Genomic DNA, 20,929 nt, shown 5'->3' on the forward strand with positions numbered 1-20,929 from the left:
TGGACCTTTCTGAAAGTTAAGCTGTCTGGAAAGCACATGCAGGCAGGCTTTATTCACAGAGGATAATTTTAGCCTGGGGAAAGCAGTCTTCCCTGACTCTTTTTCTCTCTTGTAAATGGGAAAGGAGGAGTTTCCTGACAGAGTGGTTACAAAGGCGTCTACCCTGAAAGATAGGAGACTGGGAACAAATATATGTGGGGAAAATTTATGTCTTTGCATACTTTCTGATCTGTGAAAGGTTTGCCCTCTTTAGGGTTATCATGTGGGTAACTTGTGTGGGTGCATAATTTGATGCATCTGTTCTGAAAGCAGAAGAGATTTGCATTCTGAGATCACTCATCAGTCTTTAAAATTACAATAGAGGCTGTATGTGGTTGGTTAATATGAATGAAGCTGGGCAGGACGCAGGAATATTAAGATCTGTCAGTGAGAGTTGGATCTTACAGCCTTTTACCTCTGAGTATCCTGGAGCATCATGCTATTTCACACAGGAAAATGAGCAGAAGTCAATAAAAGAAAATTATGTAATGGGAAATGTGAAATGATTCTTGTAGAAGGGAAAAATAAAATGTCTGAACATGCATATTGATTAGGGAATACTGTGTAGGCAAGCAAAGTAGTATGGAACAAGCACTGGAACATACAGCAAAAGATAAATTGAAAATAAATCAACTACATCGAGCTGTCACAGAGAACAGATGCTGGACTAGTTTGAGTCAATAGAAAATAGCTGGTGAAGCAACTGAGATAAAGAATACTGGCTGGGGCTCAGGAAGAGTGCTAAGATAGTGAAAATAAACTGAAGGGAGTTTGGGTGAAGTTTTTTGAGGTAGTTAAGGACATGGAACATTTGAAGAGAGTGAAGATCGCTCTGTCCAAATATTTTATTTCCTCCCTGACTTCTACATTGTATGTAACACAGAGAGTGGGTAGGTTGTTCTGATTGCCTGTAAATTACTTGGCCACCTCTTTGTCTGCAGTTTGAATTGGGCTTAACCTATTTGGAGTTACTCATTGGGAGTGAAATTATGACTAAATTACAGGCTGGAAATACCTGCACTGCTGAGCTGTGGACCTCCAGATGAGCTGTGATGCAGATGCATTTTCTTCCCCATGCGTCCCCTTTGTTCTTTCATCGGTGTTGCAATGCAGGCTATGTCCCAATACTCAGTATAGCCAGGCAGAGGCGAATGGAATGTACAGCCCTATGCCCATTTTCTGTCAAGGATGAATACTGTATGAATTCTTCCTTCTTTCTGTCCTTGCTTTTTCTGCATCACCACTAAAATCACAGATTCCTAGGGGCATGGAACAGGAAGTGCCATTTGGCTTTGTGTAGCTAAGAGAAGTAGCAATCTAATAGTCACTTTTTATACAGATTAAAAAAATTTCTCTTCCTAATGAAGCTACAGCTACCTGGCCAAAAACTGTGTCTGTAATATATTTAGATGTTTTAAGCTGCAGGTTTCTCAGTAACTGTAAAATTCTAATTGTTTGGTTCTCTGGAGAACTGTGGAGTCCTGGATGTTGGGTTAATCCAACCTCAAACATAAAACATCAGACAGTCTATGATAATAGTCAACAGTTGCTGTATAGATATGGAGGTATGAAGGAATTCATGCAGTGGTTCATCAGGACTTCCTACACAAGATTTCATTCTGAAAAAGAAAAAAAAAAAAAAAGAAAAAAAAAGAAAAAAAGAAGAAATGCCTTCTGTTTGAGAAATTGTAGGACAGCAATAGCATTGTCAGTGCACGTGTTTGTGCACAGAAGCAGTAATTTGAAATTCCTAACCTGGAATACCTATTGTGTAAGAAGGATTTTATATCCAGTTTAACTTCCTCCTGGCTTCCATTTTCTATGTCTCGGTTTATACTTAATATTTTTTATACTTAGCCATTGGCTCCAACAGCTTATTCTTTAGAAGAGCAGAAGAACTTGCTTAGTTCTAAGTTCTTCATCTTAGTTCATTAGCTTCTCTGGCAATGGTAATCTCATCTTCCACTCAGAACAATCTGACTTCTACAAAGTGAGGAGTTTCCTTTGTACAGGAGTTTCCTTTGTTTCCTCTTTCTCAAAATTTAAATTTTTTACTCTAGAGTTGTGAACACTCTTGCAACCCTTCTAAAGAACAGTGCATCCAGTTGTCATGGAAGTTCTCCACTGGTCTTTCAGGCCACCATGCAGCAGTATGCAGAGCTGTCTGAGCCAGCTCTGTAGCTGAACTGTGCTGGTTTCTGCAAGTAAAACAGCTGACGTAGCTCAATGTGCTGCTCAAGCTTCCTTATAAGCTTCCCATCACAAGTGTTTTCTGGGGTGACAGTTGGAATGTTGAAGTGAATATACTGTTTGGGTATGTGAGCTAGTTTAAGGCCCCTTGCAGAGTACTATGTTGTTGCAAATAGGTGGGAACAGTGTCCTCACATACAACGCCTACTCTTGGGCTAAGCCTAAAGGACAGATCACCTGATGGGAATTTGTAGAGGCCTGTCTCCTGTGATGCGTGGTGCTCATCAAGATGATCCTGCCAGCTTTTCTTTCTGATTTACTGTTACCAAGGAAGGCAATCTTTCAGTCAGGAGAGATTTTTCAGCTAAGGAAATCTGTGAGAGAGAAGCTCAGCCACTTGCTGGATTTTAGGGCAGGTCACTTGCTTGATCTGTAAATCTTGACAGCCTAAATGATGTTAAGTCTTTTTGGTTGAAAGCATTCACATTAGAGGTAAAGAGGGTTCAAGCTCAGTCCTTCAGCACACTTCATTTGGGAGGCTTGTGTTTCTTTGCTGGTATCGAGTGGCTGAAGACAGGCTTTAGGTGACAGCAAAGGATTTAATTATTTGGGTGGCATAAAGCTTTAGATAGCTGAGAGGTGTTTAGTCAGAGCCCATTTCACTTTACTTCATCTTGCAGGAGTTGCTCTTGGCTATTGAGAAGAAGCATGCTGATACAGCGAAAGAGATTTCTTTTAAATACAGAAGAAACAAAAAACACATCAGGATTGGGAATTAGGGAACAGTACAGTCAAATTCAGTTTAATTTCTCTTCACCTGAGTCACTTCTGTGCGTGCTTTCATTCCTTTATAGACCAGAGAAACCTAAGTGCTAATTCCTTGTCAGTGTGAGATATAAAGCTGTGTTAACATATCTACTGTAGCTGCAAATCCCTAGAAGTCTTTGGATACAACAAGGAAAATTAACAGTTTACCGTGGATTCATGTGCCTCTCTCCTGATCTTGTTCTTTCATGCAGTAGTTAAACACACTGAGTTCAAATAATGTACCATTTATTTCACTTTCTAAAATAACTGAGCACTGAAAATTCTGTTTTGTCTGTACTGTGCGGAGTCAATGTTTTTCTCAGGACTTCTTCTAGGACTTTGAGTGACTGAATGGTCCAAAATATCTTTGTAGGTTTTGTGTGCTAAAAAGCAGTAGGAGAACTAAAAACTATCCCTGAGTAATTCTGTTTCTTTTCCTCTTGCCACACAGGAGGAATCAGTGCACAAATCAGGAAGTAGCAGCAGCATCTCCCCCTCACAAGTGGAAGACCCTCCTCAAGAAGGCGCCAGCAGCAGAAAGAGTGAGTTATGAGAGAGCCCAGTGGGTGCTTTTACACACTTCTGTTGTCTTCTGTGCTATGAACTTTGTGTCAAACTTAACATGGAAAGCTGAAGCTGAGAGTTGTTAATGGAATAAACTTCTAAAGCTGAACCCTGCTGAATGGGTCAAATGTGATAAACAGTTGGAAGGCATTAATTAGCCTCCACTCTGGGTGGATATATTTGTGAAAAAGAAGGTTTCATCCACAAAGTTTATGTAGGACTGTAGAGGAAGTCAGGAGTGAATGGAGGGGATAACTTAGCTGTGCTCATGTCATAAAATCATTTTTTGCTTCGGAAGTATGTTAAACATGTTCTAACCTCAGACCAATTTAAAAGTCTTCTCCATCTCTGCCACTGTGGCAGTGTTTGAAAGACACTTAGCAATGACCAGTACTTCTCATAAATACTTACTGGGAAAAGGGCAAGATCTGGTCTTTTGTTTTCAGGCACAGTTATTGCAGGTTTTACTGTAATAGTATTTTTAATTTGTTCTGAAATGTTTCGGTTTCATTGGGAAGGTTTTGTAATGAGCTGTGTAATCTGTGCCTGTGTTTTCTGTGCATGATGGTGAAATAATGATAATAATATCCTGAAACACCTCAGGATCGATGTGTGACTTCAGCCACAAGTAGTAGGAATTCTAGAAAATCAGTGGCTGGATTAAGTACTGAGCAATGTTATCCAGCAGTCTCTCATAGAAGAATTAACTTTTTTGTACTGATTGAATCCCTAGTGCCTCCAAAGTTCCTGCCCATATCGTCCACGCCACAGCCCGAGAGACGGCAGCCGCCTCAGAGAAGACACTCCATTGAAAAGGAAACACCAACCAATGTGAGACAGTTCCTACCCCCTTCAAAACAGAGCTCCAGGTCACTTGTAAGTGGAGTGGGTGGTAGGAGAGAGAAAAAGAGGAATGCTAAGAGTATAATGAAAATTAAAACTTGGCTTCAGTGTGATTAGAACATGACCCAAAGAAAACTCCTCAATTCAGAAACAGCTCTTGGCTACTAAAGGTGTTTTGAAATCAAGATTTGAACTTTGTCTCTCTAACATATTTATCCAAAATCCCAGGTACAGGTGCCTCAGAAAACATTTGCACTGTGATTAGGACTCTGGGTAAACCACGTGTCTTGATTTTTGTTCCAGAATGTTACCAAAACAGATGAACTTCACCTTACTGATATTCCTCTGGAATAGAGACAATTCCAAAGCAGTGGATCTATTTTGGGATTTGGGGGAATTTTTTTAGTTGTTGGAAGTATTGCAGTTAATGGCTGGATGAATGGAATGATTTCTTTTCTTCCCACCTTAAGAAGTTGCCTGGTAATGTTTATACATATGAAAGCTCTTTCAGTAATCCAAATCAAGGTTTGTCTGTGTTGCTTTGTTGAAATTACTGAGGCAAAAACCTGTATTACTGCTTGAAAAGAAAGTACAGTGCATTTGATCAATTAGCTTTAATTGAAAACTGTTTTCCAGCAGAGTATAGACAGCAAAGGATATGAAATCCTGGTTCGTTTATGCTGACATACTGATTAGCGCTTTGTGATTTCATGCAGGATATGTTCCTTGTCTCTTTTCATACCAGCAGGGTTTCAAAGTGTGCCCCATGAGGTGCTGGTGAAAAGAGAAATCGATAAACACATCCGAGTTTTGAAAGGAAGGGAATATTCCCTTGCCCTGTCGTGTAGTGCTGCGGTATTAAAGAGCTTTGAAGAGAGTTTTTTGTTGGCCCAAGAGATGACAGCCGGGATCCAAACCTATTAGATGATGAAGCTAATCAGTTAGAGGAAAAATACCTCCAAATATTCCCACAATGGGTTTTTCCTTTTCAAAGGTCTGCTGGATTTTATTACATTCTTCCAACTAGAATGTAGTTTCTCATTCCAGATGCAGGTCATGTTGATAAATGCACAGTCCAAGTGGTCATCTCCTGCCAAAGTGAACTAGGAGCAGGATGTATTGAGCAGACCCATGCTAAAGGGCTCCTTCAGCATGTGTTTGAAGTCAGTGTCACATAAAATGGGTTGCCCTGTCACTTCCTGCTGCACTCACTCTATGTGGAAACCCAGACTTTATTTTCTGGTAGGCCCAGAGTCATTCACAGACAAATAGTTTAAAGGTAGGAGGGGAGAAAGCATCCTGTGTTACACTGAGACATTTGCTCCATCACACTTTTATTGTTACTGAGTGTGCTCATTGTAGTATTAATCTAATGTATTTCAGAGGATCATGCAACTTAAAATCTTATAGGAAGCTGGTCAACCAAGTTCTTACCAGCAGCATCTTGACCACATATATGTTCTCCCTCTGTTGGTCTGTTCATTGACATATGCCTAGAAAAATACATTAAAAATAAAACCACTGCAGAAAAACTAATTCAATTATTTCATTCCCCCTGAAAAATACTAAAGGAAAAGGGAGAAAAAGCCATTAGATAAGTCAGGCTAATTTGGGAACAGATGGGAAGGGTTTTGCTAGTTTCTTTTGGAAATTTTTTTTTTTTTTTTAATCTCTGGAGAACTGTCACCAAGCTTGGTTTTGACTTTGAAGTGAAAAAGAAGGAAACCAGTAGTGAAATGATGTTCTGTTAATAAGAACCTATTTTATTTGAGAGCTTGAGAGCTAATTCTTTACCTTGGCAATAGTGCCCTCTAGGGTGTGACAGACACCTCCCTTAACACTCTTGTTTTTCATTCTGGGAGATGTGTTCTGGTATGCTGGCATTGGCCCAATTCCACACTTTGGCTTTTTGCAACTCTCTCCTTCACAGAGGGATGCCAACCTCTTTCAGTGGCTGTGCCAGATGTTGCACCTGTGAAATTGCCATTTCCAGGGTGAAAGCTTCTCAATAAGTGCAGAGTATTATTTATTTTTTACTTGACCTCATGCTTCTTTATCCCTTCCTCCAGGACTGATGGAGTTTCATTTCTTATCACCAGCTCCTGTGACCCTGGTTTCTCTCCAAGGTGAAAGAGGCCTTGTCAGCAAATAGCTGTCAATGCCAGGGAAACCAGGCAGGGGTTTGCTACAGTCTCTTAGCAGGATTAGCAAGAAACTCCTCTGTCTTGCATACTAACGATGGTTTTGTGAACTGGCATCTCATCAGAGAGAGGTAGTTAGGCCCAAGTAGGTGGGGAGGGGAAACAAACCTGGAAAAGTGCCAAACACAATCTTTTTGACATGACACCCTGCCAGTGTTACATGGAAAGGCAGGGTGCCTCAGTGATTTTGGGGGGGTCAGCCCTGGTGGTTGCTGCAGTGAGCTGATTTGGTGCTTCATCAAATTACGATCAATTCAGTGTCCTGAGATTTACATGTGGGTGCCTTTGCAGTCTGTTTGCTTTTTTAATTATTATTTTTATTATCTTTTTTTTTTTTTTTCCATGACCCAGAGGACCAAAGCTAATGGTTTCATTTATACACAGCATACACTTCTCTGCTTCCTATCTATTGTTCAGGTTCCTAGGATAACCAGTTTATTTCCAAGGATGACTTTCAGACCACTTTTTTCAACTATGCAAACAGCTTCTCTGCTCAGCTCTCATCCCGTTGAAGCAGCCATGTGTGGGGTGGCAGGGGCTATGTACTATCTCTGTGAGAGAGCTTTTGCCAGCAGGTGGAAACCCGCAAAGGTTTGCCTCTTTTTGCTGGCTTTGGAAATCACCTTCACCAGCATGTTCCCTCCTAGGGGAGCACTTCCTCAGCTGTGGCAAGAATTACAGCTTAGGCTGGGACACTGCACCTGATTGACTTTGATTTCAATGTGTGTAGGATATTTGTGTGTCTTCAATCACCTCACGGGGAAAAGAAATCAGTTCTGAAAGGACAGCAAACTAAAAATGCAACATCACCAGATTATCAGTGGGACAGACCTTAAATATTACAGCACATGAAGATCCTGCAGCAAAATCCAGCAAAACTATTGTTATCCATGGACTATGTTGAAAGAATAAGGTTTTATGTTTCTCCCAAGGTACACTACGTAGAATGGGAGGGCATCTGCAATCTGCTTTACTTGAAAACCTACATATTGTTTTGGTCCTCAGCACACTTACGTATCTTAGCCTGCAGAATAGCTCATATCCATCTATCAGGGAAGGCAGATCCACTGAGAAGAAAACGTAATTCATTTATCCCTATGTTAACTGAACATGAATGATTTAATTCTTCCTTCTTTTTGTTGTCCCAACCAATAAGTGGAAAGGTGAAACCTCTTGTAGGAGAATTTATAGTTGAGATCCCCAGCTGACCTTTTAGAAACTTCTAGTCTGCAAAAGGAGCAAGAGTTTAGAGTGCCTGACTAATTGTGAATTGCAGAACTTAGAGGCCATTCCGGCGCTCATTCATTTTGCAATTTACTAATGCAACTCATTTGAATGTCTAGTGACATCCTTTAATGAGAAGAAGGAATACATTAGAGTAAAAATGTGTTAGTCATAAGAACCTATTAGGTGTGTGTACACTAAGAATGACCTACAAAGCACATTACATATATGTAATTCTTACTACCTGCTTTTCCTGCATAAAAAAATTATACATATACACACCTTAAGCTATAGTGTTTATAAGATGATTGCATAGTCAGTGTTAAGCCAGTCCCCAAGAGGATCATGGAAACTTCAAGTTCAAAATAGTATTTTCAAATAATTTTTTCCCCTTTAAAAGTAAGCGTACTGGCTCATGTTTAATATTAAAAAGAGTATTCGGTGTAATTCTGGAAAATCAAGACCATTGAAACCACATTTTGTCTTTACCATGTTCTGTCATATGTGAGTATTGCAGAGAGTACTCTCACTTGGAGCTGCTGAATTTGGGTGCAGGCTATTGTTGGAAGTTTGAGCAATAATTCCAAAGCATCATTGTTCAATGAAGTTTAGCCAGTGCTTAGCAAAATTTAATTAATTTTAATGCCTTACAGGTAGTGTAGAAACAAAAGATTTTCTTGTGTACTTATTTATATTCTGAATAGGGAAAAAAAAAACCCAAGCAGTTTTCTGAAATTGGATTATTTATCTTTCATTTAATGTTGCATTAACATTTTGTTGTCCTTGTGTAACCACTGGAATTAAAACATTAGCATTTAAACATGTGAATATTTTCTATGTTTCCCCTGCTGCCCGCTGGCTATTTCTGTTTTAATGGTATTCATTTTCGATTGGTACGACAACAGGCCCACACTATTCCCCTAGTAGATCCGCAGAGTTTCTTCAAAGGAGCAATATTCCCCGACGTCATCGTTCTGTAAATTAAAGGAATGGGCGTTCATGAGGGGGAAGGAAGAGCTTCAAGTAAGAAATGTGTTTGTAAAGGACTTAAAGCTCTGGTTGATTGCAAGCATTCAGTCAGCCTCATTGACCTCGGATAGTTTCCCTCGGTCTCCCACGATGCGGGCTCGGGGGTGTTGCTGGCATTGTGAGCATCCCGCTTTCCCACCCACTTCCTCTCCCGTGCCGCGCAGCCCGCAGCCGTGCCCTCCCCATGGCAAGGCAGTTGCTATGGGAAGAACCCACAACGAAACGCTGAGAGCTGCTGGTTAGCTGTAAAGTTGCTCCTAAGGGACAGAAGATACTTTGTTTTGGCTGTGCAGTTTTACACCTCAGAGCAAATTGCAGCTGCTTTTGATGTAGTTTGTTTTTTTTCCAGAAAAACTAGTATTCCGTACCTCAAAGGTTTAGCTGGCAAATCTAACAAAGTTAACTCAATTCTAGTCTTTTGTGGGGCACCCTAAACAGAGTGAAGTTTCTTTGTGTTCCCTTTCTAGATAGGTAAGACAACAGTTTTTAAAAATGTGGTGGTTCCTAAATGCTAATGTTTGCCAGGTCTGCAACGTAGAAAGATTTTCTTTTTAATCTGATGGAAAGACAGAACAGACCTCTGAGTACATGGAAATGGAGCATTTCCGTACTAATCCGATTCATCACTTCAATTTGTAAACGAGATCTCCAAACTGTCAGCCACGTCTTTGTGTATGCAGGAGAAATTTCCTTCGTTTATTCAGAGAGCATTGCCTGTCATTGTCATTACTGCACAGTAGCCCCTCTGGGCTGACTGAAAAGGTTCACTAAGCATTAAGCGATGGGAGTTCCCACAGAGGTTTCTGTCTTTCTTTTGGAAATGTATAATCAACTACTGGGCTGGATTACAAATTGGGTTGGTGCTTTTTATTCCCTGGTACCAAATTCAGGAGTTCTGCACTCAATATTCTCCTAAATGCTGCAACACAGAACAGATGCAAAATTTTGTAAGTGGAAAGTTGTGCTGTTAATTCTTTATTTGAGTCTCTACCATTTATAATGCAACACTGGGTGAGCAGTTCACCTGCTTGATACTGGAACGTTATTCTGTCAAGTTTAAATTATTGACAGAAATTGCTTCTGTCACTTTCTTGGGGCAGAAAGGAGAACTTTTCTGCCTGAACTGATGTAATTTTTTGTAGTTTTGGTGCGATTCTGATCAAGTGAGCACCAAGATGTGGTACCACTGAATAAAAGTTTCTGCTAGAATGGGCTACTAACAACTTTCCTTGGCCACTCTGGGCATCACAAAGTCTCAGAGAAATTAATTTGATGTATACCTCAAACAGTATACATAAAATTATGCAATCTACCATATTACGTTTTCCCTTTCAAATTATAAATCTGAATGTTGATTGGCTTGAATCAAATGTTCATAATAAAAGACAAATGGAGAGAAGGGTCAAGTGATTTGAGGAGGAAAGATGAAGTAAACTGTTATTGTTGTTGTTGTGAAGGACGAAATAAGACCGTTTACATCACACTTATGCAGCTTCCAATGGTTTGGCACTCATGTGATGCCCATGAATGAGCCAGTGCTTTTCCAGTTTGATGGGAGAAATCCCCTGTTTCTGGAGTTACTAACCAGGTGGCTGGTTGTCTAGGTTGAACTCTGGAAGAATCTGTTTGTCTTTGAAATAATACAAACCTTTTGGCTTCCAGGAGGAGTTCTGTTACCCCGTGGAATGTCTGGCTCTGACAGTGGAGGAGGTCATGCACATCCGTCAGGTGCTTGTGAAGGCGGAGCTGGAGAAGTACCAGCAGTATAAGGATGTCTACACTGCTCTCAAGAAAGGAAAGGTAGGGCTGGGGAGCTCTGAAGGGTACTGAGGGAGGCCAGTTGCACAAGCCTCTCATTTTCCACATTTGTTTCTTATCCTCTATTGGAGAGAAAGAAGAATTATCCACCAAACATCCCCCTAAATGTGTGACACATGTGGGTCAACTTCCTCAAATGATGTCCAGAAACATCAAAAATTTTCATGGAAACGCCTGGTTTGTTCAGATTATCTATAAAGATGCAGTAGCGTTTGCAATGATCAGAATGTGTCTGTATGTGTCTGGTTTGAACTTCACTGACTGAGGTGATTTCTGTCCCCCTGCCTTCTGCAGGTTTGGTTACCTTTTCTGTTCCAGAAAATAGAATTACAGATAACAACAGAAAACTTTAAGTTCTTCATATATGAATCCTTACTATCAAGCACAGAGGGAATTAAAGCCTTCAGAGAAGTGATGCAACATGTGACCTCAGAAGGAGGTTTAATGTTAGAGACCCCTTAACTAATGCATTTTTCTGTAAACTGCAGGTTGGAGATTGGTACTTCCAGTGGAAGCAGCATCCTTTTCTCCCACTTTTGATTTGTGCTTCTTGGACACTTCCAGGAAGTCTATTTTGACTTCAATGTGTATTTTATTTACAGGCCTACCTGTGTCTAGTATGCAGATTTATTTTAAAGGTTTAATACATTTAAGGCAGATAAACAAGAATCTTATAATATCATTCATTACATTCAGCTGTTGCCTGTTGTCATGATATATAAAGCTTAGTAATGAGCTTTTATCAAATCTCAAAGTAGGTTGAGACTTCAGTTAATTTACCCCACTATTAAAATTGTTTGCTTTTATTTCTAACCAAAGTCACATAGTTAATGGGCAAGTATTTCATTTAGGTAAAACAATTAAAGGCCTAATCCTAAATATATGAAGATACAATTCTGGACCTTATTCTCAATATCATCATGGAAGTACAGAGCCCAGAACTGGATGTAGCACTGCCACTGTGACCTTGTTAACAGCAACTGGTCAGTGAAGTCATCACTGTGTGGGACTTTGCTTAACACTGTTGATTCCTCTGTTCTTCTTCCTCTAGCTCTGCTTTTGCTGTCGAACAAGAAGGTTTTCTTTCTTTACCTGGTCTTACACTTGTCAGTTCTGCAAGAGGTAAATATTTTATGTCTGTTAATAAATTAGTACAATTTCATAGGGCAAATGATTGATTTATACATTAGAAACCCTCAAAAGTTTCTGCTTCATACAGCAGTAGTTGGTTTTATTTCTGTAACAGTTTGTGTTTAAAAAAACTATGCAGAAACATTTAATTTTTAAGTGACTGAATTGCTTCCTTGGACTGAAACTCTGGACTGAAAGTGAGAGAAACATTCTTCTGGGGTTTTTTTTATGCTTATGAGAAAGCAAGATGGAATTTACTTAGACTCCCCACTCAACAGTTCTACAACCTCTGAGTTTGGGGAAAACATTTCAAGGCAATTTACTTTTTGGGCTATTTTTTGAGTAATTGGGCAGAGAAATGCAAGAAGGAATATTTGCAGGCAAAATGATAAATTTTAAGTTGACAGTGAGACAGTAAGTCAGAAGATCTATGTAATCACTGAGTTTTGGTCTCACTTACCAGAAGAGGTTTCTTTAGAGGAAAACCAGCTTGTTTTTCTTTGTTCCCCCGTATTTTTAGTTTAGGTGTAGTTCTTGTTCAGCATTTCTCGTTGCTTCTGGCTTCGTGTTCTGATTGAAGTCACTATGTTGAAGAAGCTTTAAAAATAAAAATGTTTGTTCAAGGGGAGAATGGAGGGGGGAGGGTTTCTACCTCCTGAAATCCCTTCTATTTCATTTAAACATAATTTTTCCCAATGGATTGATTCATGCTCTTGCTTTTTTACACAGGCCTGTATGCTCACAGTGTTGCAAAAAGGTAAGTAAGGAAACTAATGTTTCAAGCCTTTCTAAAAAGCTGCAGTCTTTGAAATGATGCTGCATGTGCCCTGTGCTGTTCCCAACAGATGCGGCTGCCATCGAAGCCATACTCCACCCTCCCCATCTTCTCCCTGGGACCTTCAACCTTGCAAAGGGGAGAAAGCTTCATGAGGCCAGAGAAACCCTCTACCAGTCACCACCATTCCCTGCGGAGCAGGTGAGAGACAGCCCAGCCTCACTGGTGTCTGTTGCAAATCTTCCCCAAATGTTTCATGCTGGATTATCAGTCATGAAGATGCTGCTCACCTGTTCTGTGGTTGGCCGTGTTTCTAATGCCTGTAGTAACTTTTCTGAAGCCTGAAAAGCCAGATCTCTTCTAATCATTGCTTTGATTTACAGAAATAGCAACCTAACAGTGTCTTAAACCTTTATTTGCATTACGGCTGCAGAATCATGAGAGTCTGGGTCGACTGTATTTCTGTAGGACCTCTGAGAAAATACCCTTAACATATCTTTTTCTAGTGTGAATGGACTCCTTGGAGATAAATCTTGCAGGCTGAAATCACCCACTGAATGAGAATTCAATGATGTCTAGTGCACAGATTTATCTTCTTTTCCCCTAACTTTTCTTACTCCAATTTTCATAATTTTTTCACTTAATATTATGAAGTTACGAATTTTTTCACTTTTAATGTTATGAAGTTATCTGTTGGTTTTATATCTTATACATAGATGGTTGTCAAAGCTAGTCCAAGAGATTAAATATAAAAGAAATGCTCCTTTTTGAGGGGATCTGCTGTATAAACCCTCTGCATAGATCACCATTGTTACGGTGCTGTGTAGATGAGCCAAAGACATCAGCTATTTTTCATTACTAGTAAGGTTGTTTCTGCCAGGATGTAAATGTTACACATGCCCTCAGTCAGTGACCCTGCAATCTTGCCAATGAGGCAGAAGCTGTCCTCCCAGTGTTTCGTGTAATTTGGGACAGGAGGAAGGAAAATTTAAATCCAGACCTTTCTGATGTAATTTTTTCCTGGAGCCTACAGCCAAGCTGACAAATAACATGACAGATCCTGCTCTTTTGCCTTTCAGGTTGACCTCAAGGTCCAAGTCTGTGGATAAGTCACAAGAAGAGTTTCCCAAAGAATTAATGGAGGACTGGAGCACGATGGAGGTTTGTGTGGACTGCAAGAAGTTCATCTCAGAAATCATCAACTCAAGCCGGCGCAGCTTGTCTCTGGCCAACAAGCGAGCCAGGTTAAAAAGGAAAACACAGTCCTTCTACATGTCATCCCCAGGAACCTCGGAGTACTGCCCCTCGGAAAGGACGATCAATGAGATCTGAGCCCTGTGCCTTCTGCTTTGCTTCCATCTCCATGAGGTCATCATCCCTGAGCGAGGGGTCACTGGAATGGAATTGTCACCCCGTTGCTTCTTCCACCTGACTGGCTTGGGTTTGCATTCAATCACAGGATTTCTTACTCCAGCAGTTCCCAGAGACACAGAGAGCTGTGTTTGGGTCTGTGCAGGGTGATACACGACGGGTCAGCTGCTCACGCTGGGAGAAAATCAATAGTTTGAAATTGTTGCCTCTTTTGTACGTGTACATCGAAATGAGAAAGCCTTTTCTTGCTTTCAATCCTTTTTTAACCATGCTTTGAGTAATTTTCCCTGAGATGAGCTGAGAGCAGGTGTCTGATGGAGAACTAGAGCTCGTACAGTGTCAGTGTTAGCACAGTAGCAAGCAGTAGGTCCTGCTGCATTCCTGCCCTCGGAATGCTCACGCCCTTGTCGAGGCAGCCAGGGGCCGTGTCGCACAGCAGGCACCCAGCGTGGGCAGCTCCAGTCAAACTCATCTTCCTTTGGCCATTTGGGTTGCTCTGAGATCAGGGTTCAGCACAGGGCTCTACAGTGTCAGTGCCCTGGGGCAAAGCAGGTGGCCAAGCTCTTGGCCCGTGCGGTCAGTCCTGAGCTGCTGTACTTCTGAAGCCTTAGTGTCCTTCTGAGTGACTCCTGAGCAGGTTTTACTAGTTCACTTTCTATCTTGAATGTATGATAATGACTACTAGTAGCAGTGAATTTTAGCAGTAGACAAAGTTGTACAGTTTATGGGGAGGATGGGAAATAAGGGAGGCTTCTAATTTTAACTGAATACGTGTAAAATTGTTCTCAGAGAAAGCAGTGAGTAAGGTGTAAATTTGTATTATAATGGAGCATACAGATACTGCTATAGTTCTGTCTGACAGCATATCCACTAGTAACCTCATTTTTTCTGGGGTTTATAACTTGGCTGTAAAAATTCATGTTCTGCTGAAATTTGGGACAGTGCTCTCTCAGATTGGGAGTGATCTCTCTTTTTTCCCTTTAATCTATTTTCATTCTTTCCCCCTTTTCAATTCACTCACAAGGGAGTGCTAGACTAACTGTTTAGAAGTTCCAACAATTTTACATTTACTGACATCTCATGCCTTTTTGCACTTTTTTTAATATTCAAAATACTATTTTCTTTTTTTCTTTAATTCAGTCATAGCCAGAGTTTAGTCAATTTGGGGCCAGATCTTTTCGGTATTTAAAAACAAGCTAACATAGCCAAGTCATTAATACTTGAAAATCAACTACTGTAACTTTTTTCATAAATTTTTTAATACCCTGAGGCATATTTAATATCTATATAGAAGTGTATTATAGAATGACATAGCAGAAAAGTTTCAGATCTATTTATTAACATTTCTGTACTTCGAGTTAATGAGAGATACCTCAGAACTGCTCCAAAGTAGCTGGGACTGGACTTCCATAACATAATTTTAAAGGTGTATTAATCAAAAACAGCTTCCTCTGTCCAAAAAGCCCAAGAGACAGACTGCCCCTGTGGCCCTGGCAAGGCACAGTGCCCAGGCTGGGAGGCACCAGGGCTGCTTGGCTCCCATTTGGCAGCCTTTGGAGCAGCCATCCATATCATCTCTTTTAGGCTGATTCGAAAAGCACACGCAAAAGTCTCTGTAATCCTTCCCAGGGAGTCAGCCATCCTTATTTTTTGTTAAAAGCCCCCTTGGAAAATGAGAATTTTTGCATATGCAGGGCTTATTGAAATAGTTTCTATTTTTTTTTTTTCTGAACCAATGCAAACAGGAAAAGCAGGGCTCAGTGCTAACTCTCCCTCCTTGCTGTCACAGCCCTCTCCTCGTGGTACCTCTGGAGAAGTGTCTTGCATGTTAAGGCACCTGGAGTACTGGCATGAGATAGGGATGTAGGATTGCAGGGGAGCAGCACAGGCTGCCTGGTGGGAAAGGTTCTGCTGTTGCTGGAAGGGTCGCCTGATCTCAGTCACATCAGCACTTTTTCTTGTTTTTGTGCCAAAACCAGGCTGTGTGTTTGCTGCAGAGTGCGCCAGGGAAACCAGATGGAAACAAATGCAGGAAATCTCACTTTGCATCTGCTCTGCCCTGTTGTTGTTGTCATCACGACTTTTTCATGGAGATGCCCCGGCCGTGTTACAGACACACAGTCCTCTGCTCAGTCTGCTTCCCTGGTGCCCTCAAGCCACCGAGGTGCAGAGCATCCGGCACATTTCTTTCCCTTTCGGAGAGGAATTTGGGGTGATGTAGAGCAGGCAGGATGAAGGACTAAGTAACTCCTGAGTGTGCAAAGGGAAGCAAGTCTTTCATGCCTGTGCCCTGCTCCACTCTGGCAGTGCCAGGGGTGACTCTGGGGCAGAGGCAGAGCCTTGTCATCCAGCCTGTGCCTTCCCAGAATTCCCACAAGTCCTTGGCTCAGGGCAGGCTCTGCTGTGCTGGGCAGGGCACAAACACAGAAAAACAATGCAGTAGTTGTACAGACGGCTCCCTGCTGCTCACACAGAGCTGCCATGGGCCAGGGCCTGGATAACCTCCCTTTTTCCCTGGAAAAAACCCTCTGAGCTGCTGACACATGCTGTAGCAGGCTCCAGAAGACATGGTGTGGAGGGCTGCTCTTCCCTTCCCTCCATCCCTTCCTCCCTGGCACAGCTGCTCCACATTACCCTGGCATTTCATTCCACAAGAGGAGAAGCAGCGGGCTGGTTCAGCACGGAAAGCCTGAAGGAGCTCAGCTCGCTGGTTGCCTGGCTCTGCGGAGTGGGCTATTTTTAGCTTTCCATCTCCTCCCTGCCTGCACCAGCATCCCAAATCCACTGCAGCCATTGGCCCAGCACCCTGCAGTGCTGCCCAGCATGTCCTAGTTACAGGCTGAACTTCACATCAGCGTCAGAAATCAGAAGCTTGTAAATATCTGTAATATATTTATTAATATTTAGGAAGTCTCCATCAATCATGCAACTGGAATTGACTTTCCCATGATGTTTTAAAAAGGAAATGAGTCTTATTTATATGTGTGTTGGCTGTTATCTTTTATTAGACTTAAAGCTTTCAGCCCCCTAATCCAGTTTGCACACCTTAGAGTGAATTACTGCTGAAAAGAACGGGGCACTAGCACAGTGAATTCTTTTCCATGAATTTTAAAATTATTTTCTTCTGGCTTTTTTTTTAGCTTTATTAGTTTGCCCAAGGTCTGTTAAAATATATCATTAAAATGCCTCTGGCAGCATCAGTCTTGTTTTGTATGTGAACCTGGTTGTGGGGAATGCGAAACCAGCTCTGCCTCACGGTGGTGATGGAAGATGTGAGCAGGCTTTTGCTGCAGCTCTCAGACCTGACCTATCAAGTGTTCATGGTGAAAGTAGTGTTTTGAGGGGTTTGTTGGGGTTTTTTTTTCCCTTTCTCCTTTATTTCCTTTATACAGGGAGGGGTGTAACCTGTAAAAAATAAAATGCCTTTCCATTATAACCCTTGTCTGTGTTAATTATTCATGAGGAAGCTGATTTAAAGGTTCTCTCTTTTTCATGTTTTTATAGTTTTGTAAGATCAGTCAGATGTTTCTTTTGGCAAAGAATTGTTAATGAAAATGATTGCATAACAGCTGAACACTGGCTGGGCTGCATGAAGGGATGAAAACCTGTCGAAGTACCCTTAGAATAGCAATAAAAACTGCTTGTGTAACCCCAGTGATGTGATTGCTCCTCGTCATCATCTGCAGCCAACTCCCTCTGTTACGAGTGTGCTGCTTCTTCCAACACTGGCGGGCTGTACCTGAGGCAGCACGTTTGTCCTGCATGTAATACAGGCTTTGGGAAATCTCCATCCCACCCTCATCATTGGGAGAGAAATGCTGGCAGTCTTTCAGAGAGGTTTTTGATGGATTTGGTTTAGTTTTTAAACCAGAAGTGGAGAGAGAGAGAACATTGTTATCACAACTCTTAAATTGTTCTCACTTTTCTCCTGAGCATCCCTTTTTCCCCAGTCAAGTTCAGCATCAGCTTCCCTGGTTCTTTACTGGCTGCATGCTCTATAGCTTAAAACTTACTTAGAACTCCAGCTTTAAACTCCTAATTGCTACCTTCCTGCTTTACTTCATCCAGCAGCTCTGCACAACTCTTAGGAATGTCTGTCTTACAGCTCAGTCTCACCTGTAAAACAGTGATAGCACACAAGTATGAGAGAAAGGTGCTGCAACTCTACACGTTGGTGCTACAGCACATGGATTATGTTCCTGTTACCAGAAAATTTTATACTGTTGCCATGTTGATAACTTGGAGCTGCTCTGGTTTATTTCTTCTTTTGTATATGTGTATCTTAAGGCCAATGTGAGAATGTTTATGAATACCAATTCCAGCTATAGAAACCTCTTTTGTCGTTTGTCTGATTTTTACTACTGTGTTTCAGATTTTTTGGGGTACCTGAAGTTGCCATTCCCCAGAACTTCCATGTAGTGATGAATAGGAGAACCATGACAGAGGAGCATTAGCTCAGCCTGAGATGATACACAAAGCCACAGAACCCCTGTGCTGAGCAGCCCCTGTGAGCTCCAGCAGCCCAGAGCAGAGCCAGCCTGGGGCCTTCCCTGTTCCCTCACCTTAACATTGAAAAATCCCAGAGTTGCCCACCTTAGACAAACTGTGAGCCACTCCTTGTCCCAGGGTCTCCAGCTGCAAAAAGGCACTTCAAAGCGGTGACAAATTGTTTAAAGAATAATCAGAGCTGCTGCTGAAGACCTGAGTGCTCAGTGTCAGAGCTGAAAGGATCCTGCAGTGCAAGTTTCCATCTGCTTTCAGTACTTTAAAAGAATTAGCCCTACTTCCAGGTGAAACAAATTCCAGAGAGGTGAAACTTTACAATACTTCGACAAGCAAAGACTTGTGAATGAATTTTTCTGTGGTAGGTCTTGCACTCAACAAATGCCATGGGGCATAATCAGGAGGTGGAACTAAACAGGTATCAAATTTTATGCAGTAGTAGCTTAGTTTGTTTATTTGCAATTAAACAGTTTGGTAACGTTCCGGTTTCTTCCCTGGTCAGGCTATTTTGCAGTGGCAGTGCCTGGCTGAACTGAGTCAGGTGTGAGGTAGCCCAGGCTCTTTGTCCTGAGGTGATGGGAGCTTCTGCCGTCTGCAAAGGTCAGCGAGATGGGTTCTGTAGAACATTTCTAGAGGAAGCCCTTTGGAACAGACCCTTCAGAACAGGCCTTACTATAGCTAATTTAAAAATACATTTGTAAGCAGATCATCTTTCAAGGTGCCAGGCTGCTACTGTAAACTCACAGCTGCAAACGACCCGCTCAATTATTGATACATTTGATTTTTTAAAAAGCCAACCCATAAGAGTGCTCTGTATGAAAAAAAATCATAGTTTTGGTCCCTCCAATGTGGCTGCAGGTGTTTCCACTAAGCTTCAGGTCCTCTCTGCATTTCTCTAACCAGTGACACCATGCTTAAAAATGAGAGCCAGCACTGCTTTGGCTTTTGCTGGATGGGCCCTGGGCCAGACAGCACCGTGTGGGATTTTTAAACTGGATTTCAAAAACCTGAATTCAGAAATCTGCTAAATCTAGAATTAAAGGACATGGACATGAGTTGATGTAAGTTCTGCACAAGGTGGGATTCCAAATTTCAGTGGAAATAAGCACCAGTTCAGCTGGCACAGGTCTATAGAGAGGCAGCACTCTCACAGCCCAGCTTTCAGGAGAGACAGAGCCCAAGGCCCAGCTTCAGCTGAGACATTCAATAGCATGTTCCTATTGAAAGGCTGGTGGTTACACTACCTGTAAATCAAAAGCAAAATGAAGATAATGAGAAGGGGTTTTGAGCTGTGTTGTGTTTCTGTTAAAGCTGGTTCCATCTCCCTAACCTCCTTCTTTAATGAAGAAAATAAAAAAAAAATAAAAAAAATCCCAAACAGGAGGTGCATGTTTTGGACATGAACAGGCCTAAAGCACAAACCCTTCCCCTTCAAGCTTCTCCTGCTGCTGTGCTGTCACTGTGCATGTACCGTCTGCGCATCTTCAGGGACACCAGGGGCATCAGCTCTACCAGCAAAAGGCAACAGAATTGTCTTCTGCTCGTTTCCATGTTATGTGGTACTGAAATGCAATTTCTTGTTTATGCGTTACTAATAAAAAGCTCTTTAAAATTACTGCATTGCTCTTGCTTTCTTGAGTGAACTCTGAAGACCACAGGCACCATTTCTTAGAGAGCACAGCTGGCAAGGCCATGTTCCACATTTGCTTGACCAGGCAGAGCCCTGAACCTTAGCTGCTGCAGATCTCAGCAGGGTCAGACACAAAATTATAGCAAAGTAAAAGAGAAGGTATTGTACCAGCAGGGCCCCACATTAGCAGCCCTTACTGATCATTTCACTTGCAGGTGCCTTCCAGTGAAACGAGAATCATACCTCAATCACCTCAGTTGTGGAAAAATTAAAAGGACAGGACTTGTGTGTCACAGAAATGCCTTCTCACTGAACAAATCCATAGTGAAAGCATGACCTGCTCCCTGGAGCTGTGATTAAAAGGCTTAGCCCATAACCTACATGTTTCTGACAGGTGGCAAGTAGTGTTGGTGGAGTAAGGAGGTAATTTATTAGATAAATAAAGTCTTATTTACAATAAGTCAAGGCTCTTGATTTTAGATGAATCTTTTCTGTTCTAATGCAAAACAAAGCAGCTGCCAGTCCCAAATGGAGTTACCAGCCCAGACCCAGAGTACCCCTGCAGAGCTTTTGAGCAGTGTGTGGCTTACAGCAAGCTCCAGGGAAACTGGTACTGGATCCTGCTGCCTACCCAGCACAGACTAATGGAAAATATTTTTCTGCAGCTTTCTCAGAAAACCATCAGTGCATTAGATATTACCACAGTCATGCCCTGAAGTGTTTTTTTAAACTGTACATGGCATTTATGTTGGATAGCACCACAGGGTACATGGACACTTTACAGCCCTGGCTCAGTCTAGGGAG

General features: G+C 41.6%; 1 protein-coding gene across 2 annotated transcripts in view; it reads left to right on the top strand.

Moving 5' to 3' along the window:
* Window positions 1–20,108, top strand: part of SPIRE1 (spire type actin nucleation factor 1) — a 128,352-nt gene extending 108,244 nt beyond the window's left edge. The window contains exons 10-16 of one of the 2 annotated variants that reach the window (XM_066328797.1): window positions 3,488–3,578; window positions 4,334–4,476; window positions 10,560–10,697; window positions 11,767–11,837; window positions 12,576–12,603; window positions 12,692–12,822; window positions 13,701–20,108. In XM_066328797.1, coding sequence (XP_066184894.1) covers window positions 3,488–3,578; window positions 4,334–4,476; window positions 10,560–10,697; window positions 11,767–11,837; window positions 12,576–12,603; window positions 12,692–12,822; window positions 13,701–13,953 — 855 coding nt within the window. In that variant the 3' untranslated portion in view covers window positions 13,954–20,108. Of the gene's footprint in view, window positions 1–3,487; window positions 3,579–4,333; window positions 4,477–7,061; window positions 7,713–10,559; window positions 10,698–11,766; window positions 11,838–12,575; window positions 12,604–12,691; window positions 12,823–13,700 lie in introns of those variants that run through there. The other variant, XM_066328803.1, reaches the window with a different exon arrangement.
* Window positions 20,109–20,929: the final 821 nt, after the last annotated feature.

Source organism: Sylvia atricapilla, chromosome 1 (genome assembly GCF_009819655.1).
Source record: "Sylvia atricapilla isolate bSylAtr1 chromosome 1, bSylAtr1.pri, whole genome shotgun sequence".
Lineage (NCBI taxonomy): Eukaryota > Metazoa > Chordata > Aves > Passeriformes > Sylviidae > Sylvia > Sylvia atricapilla.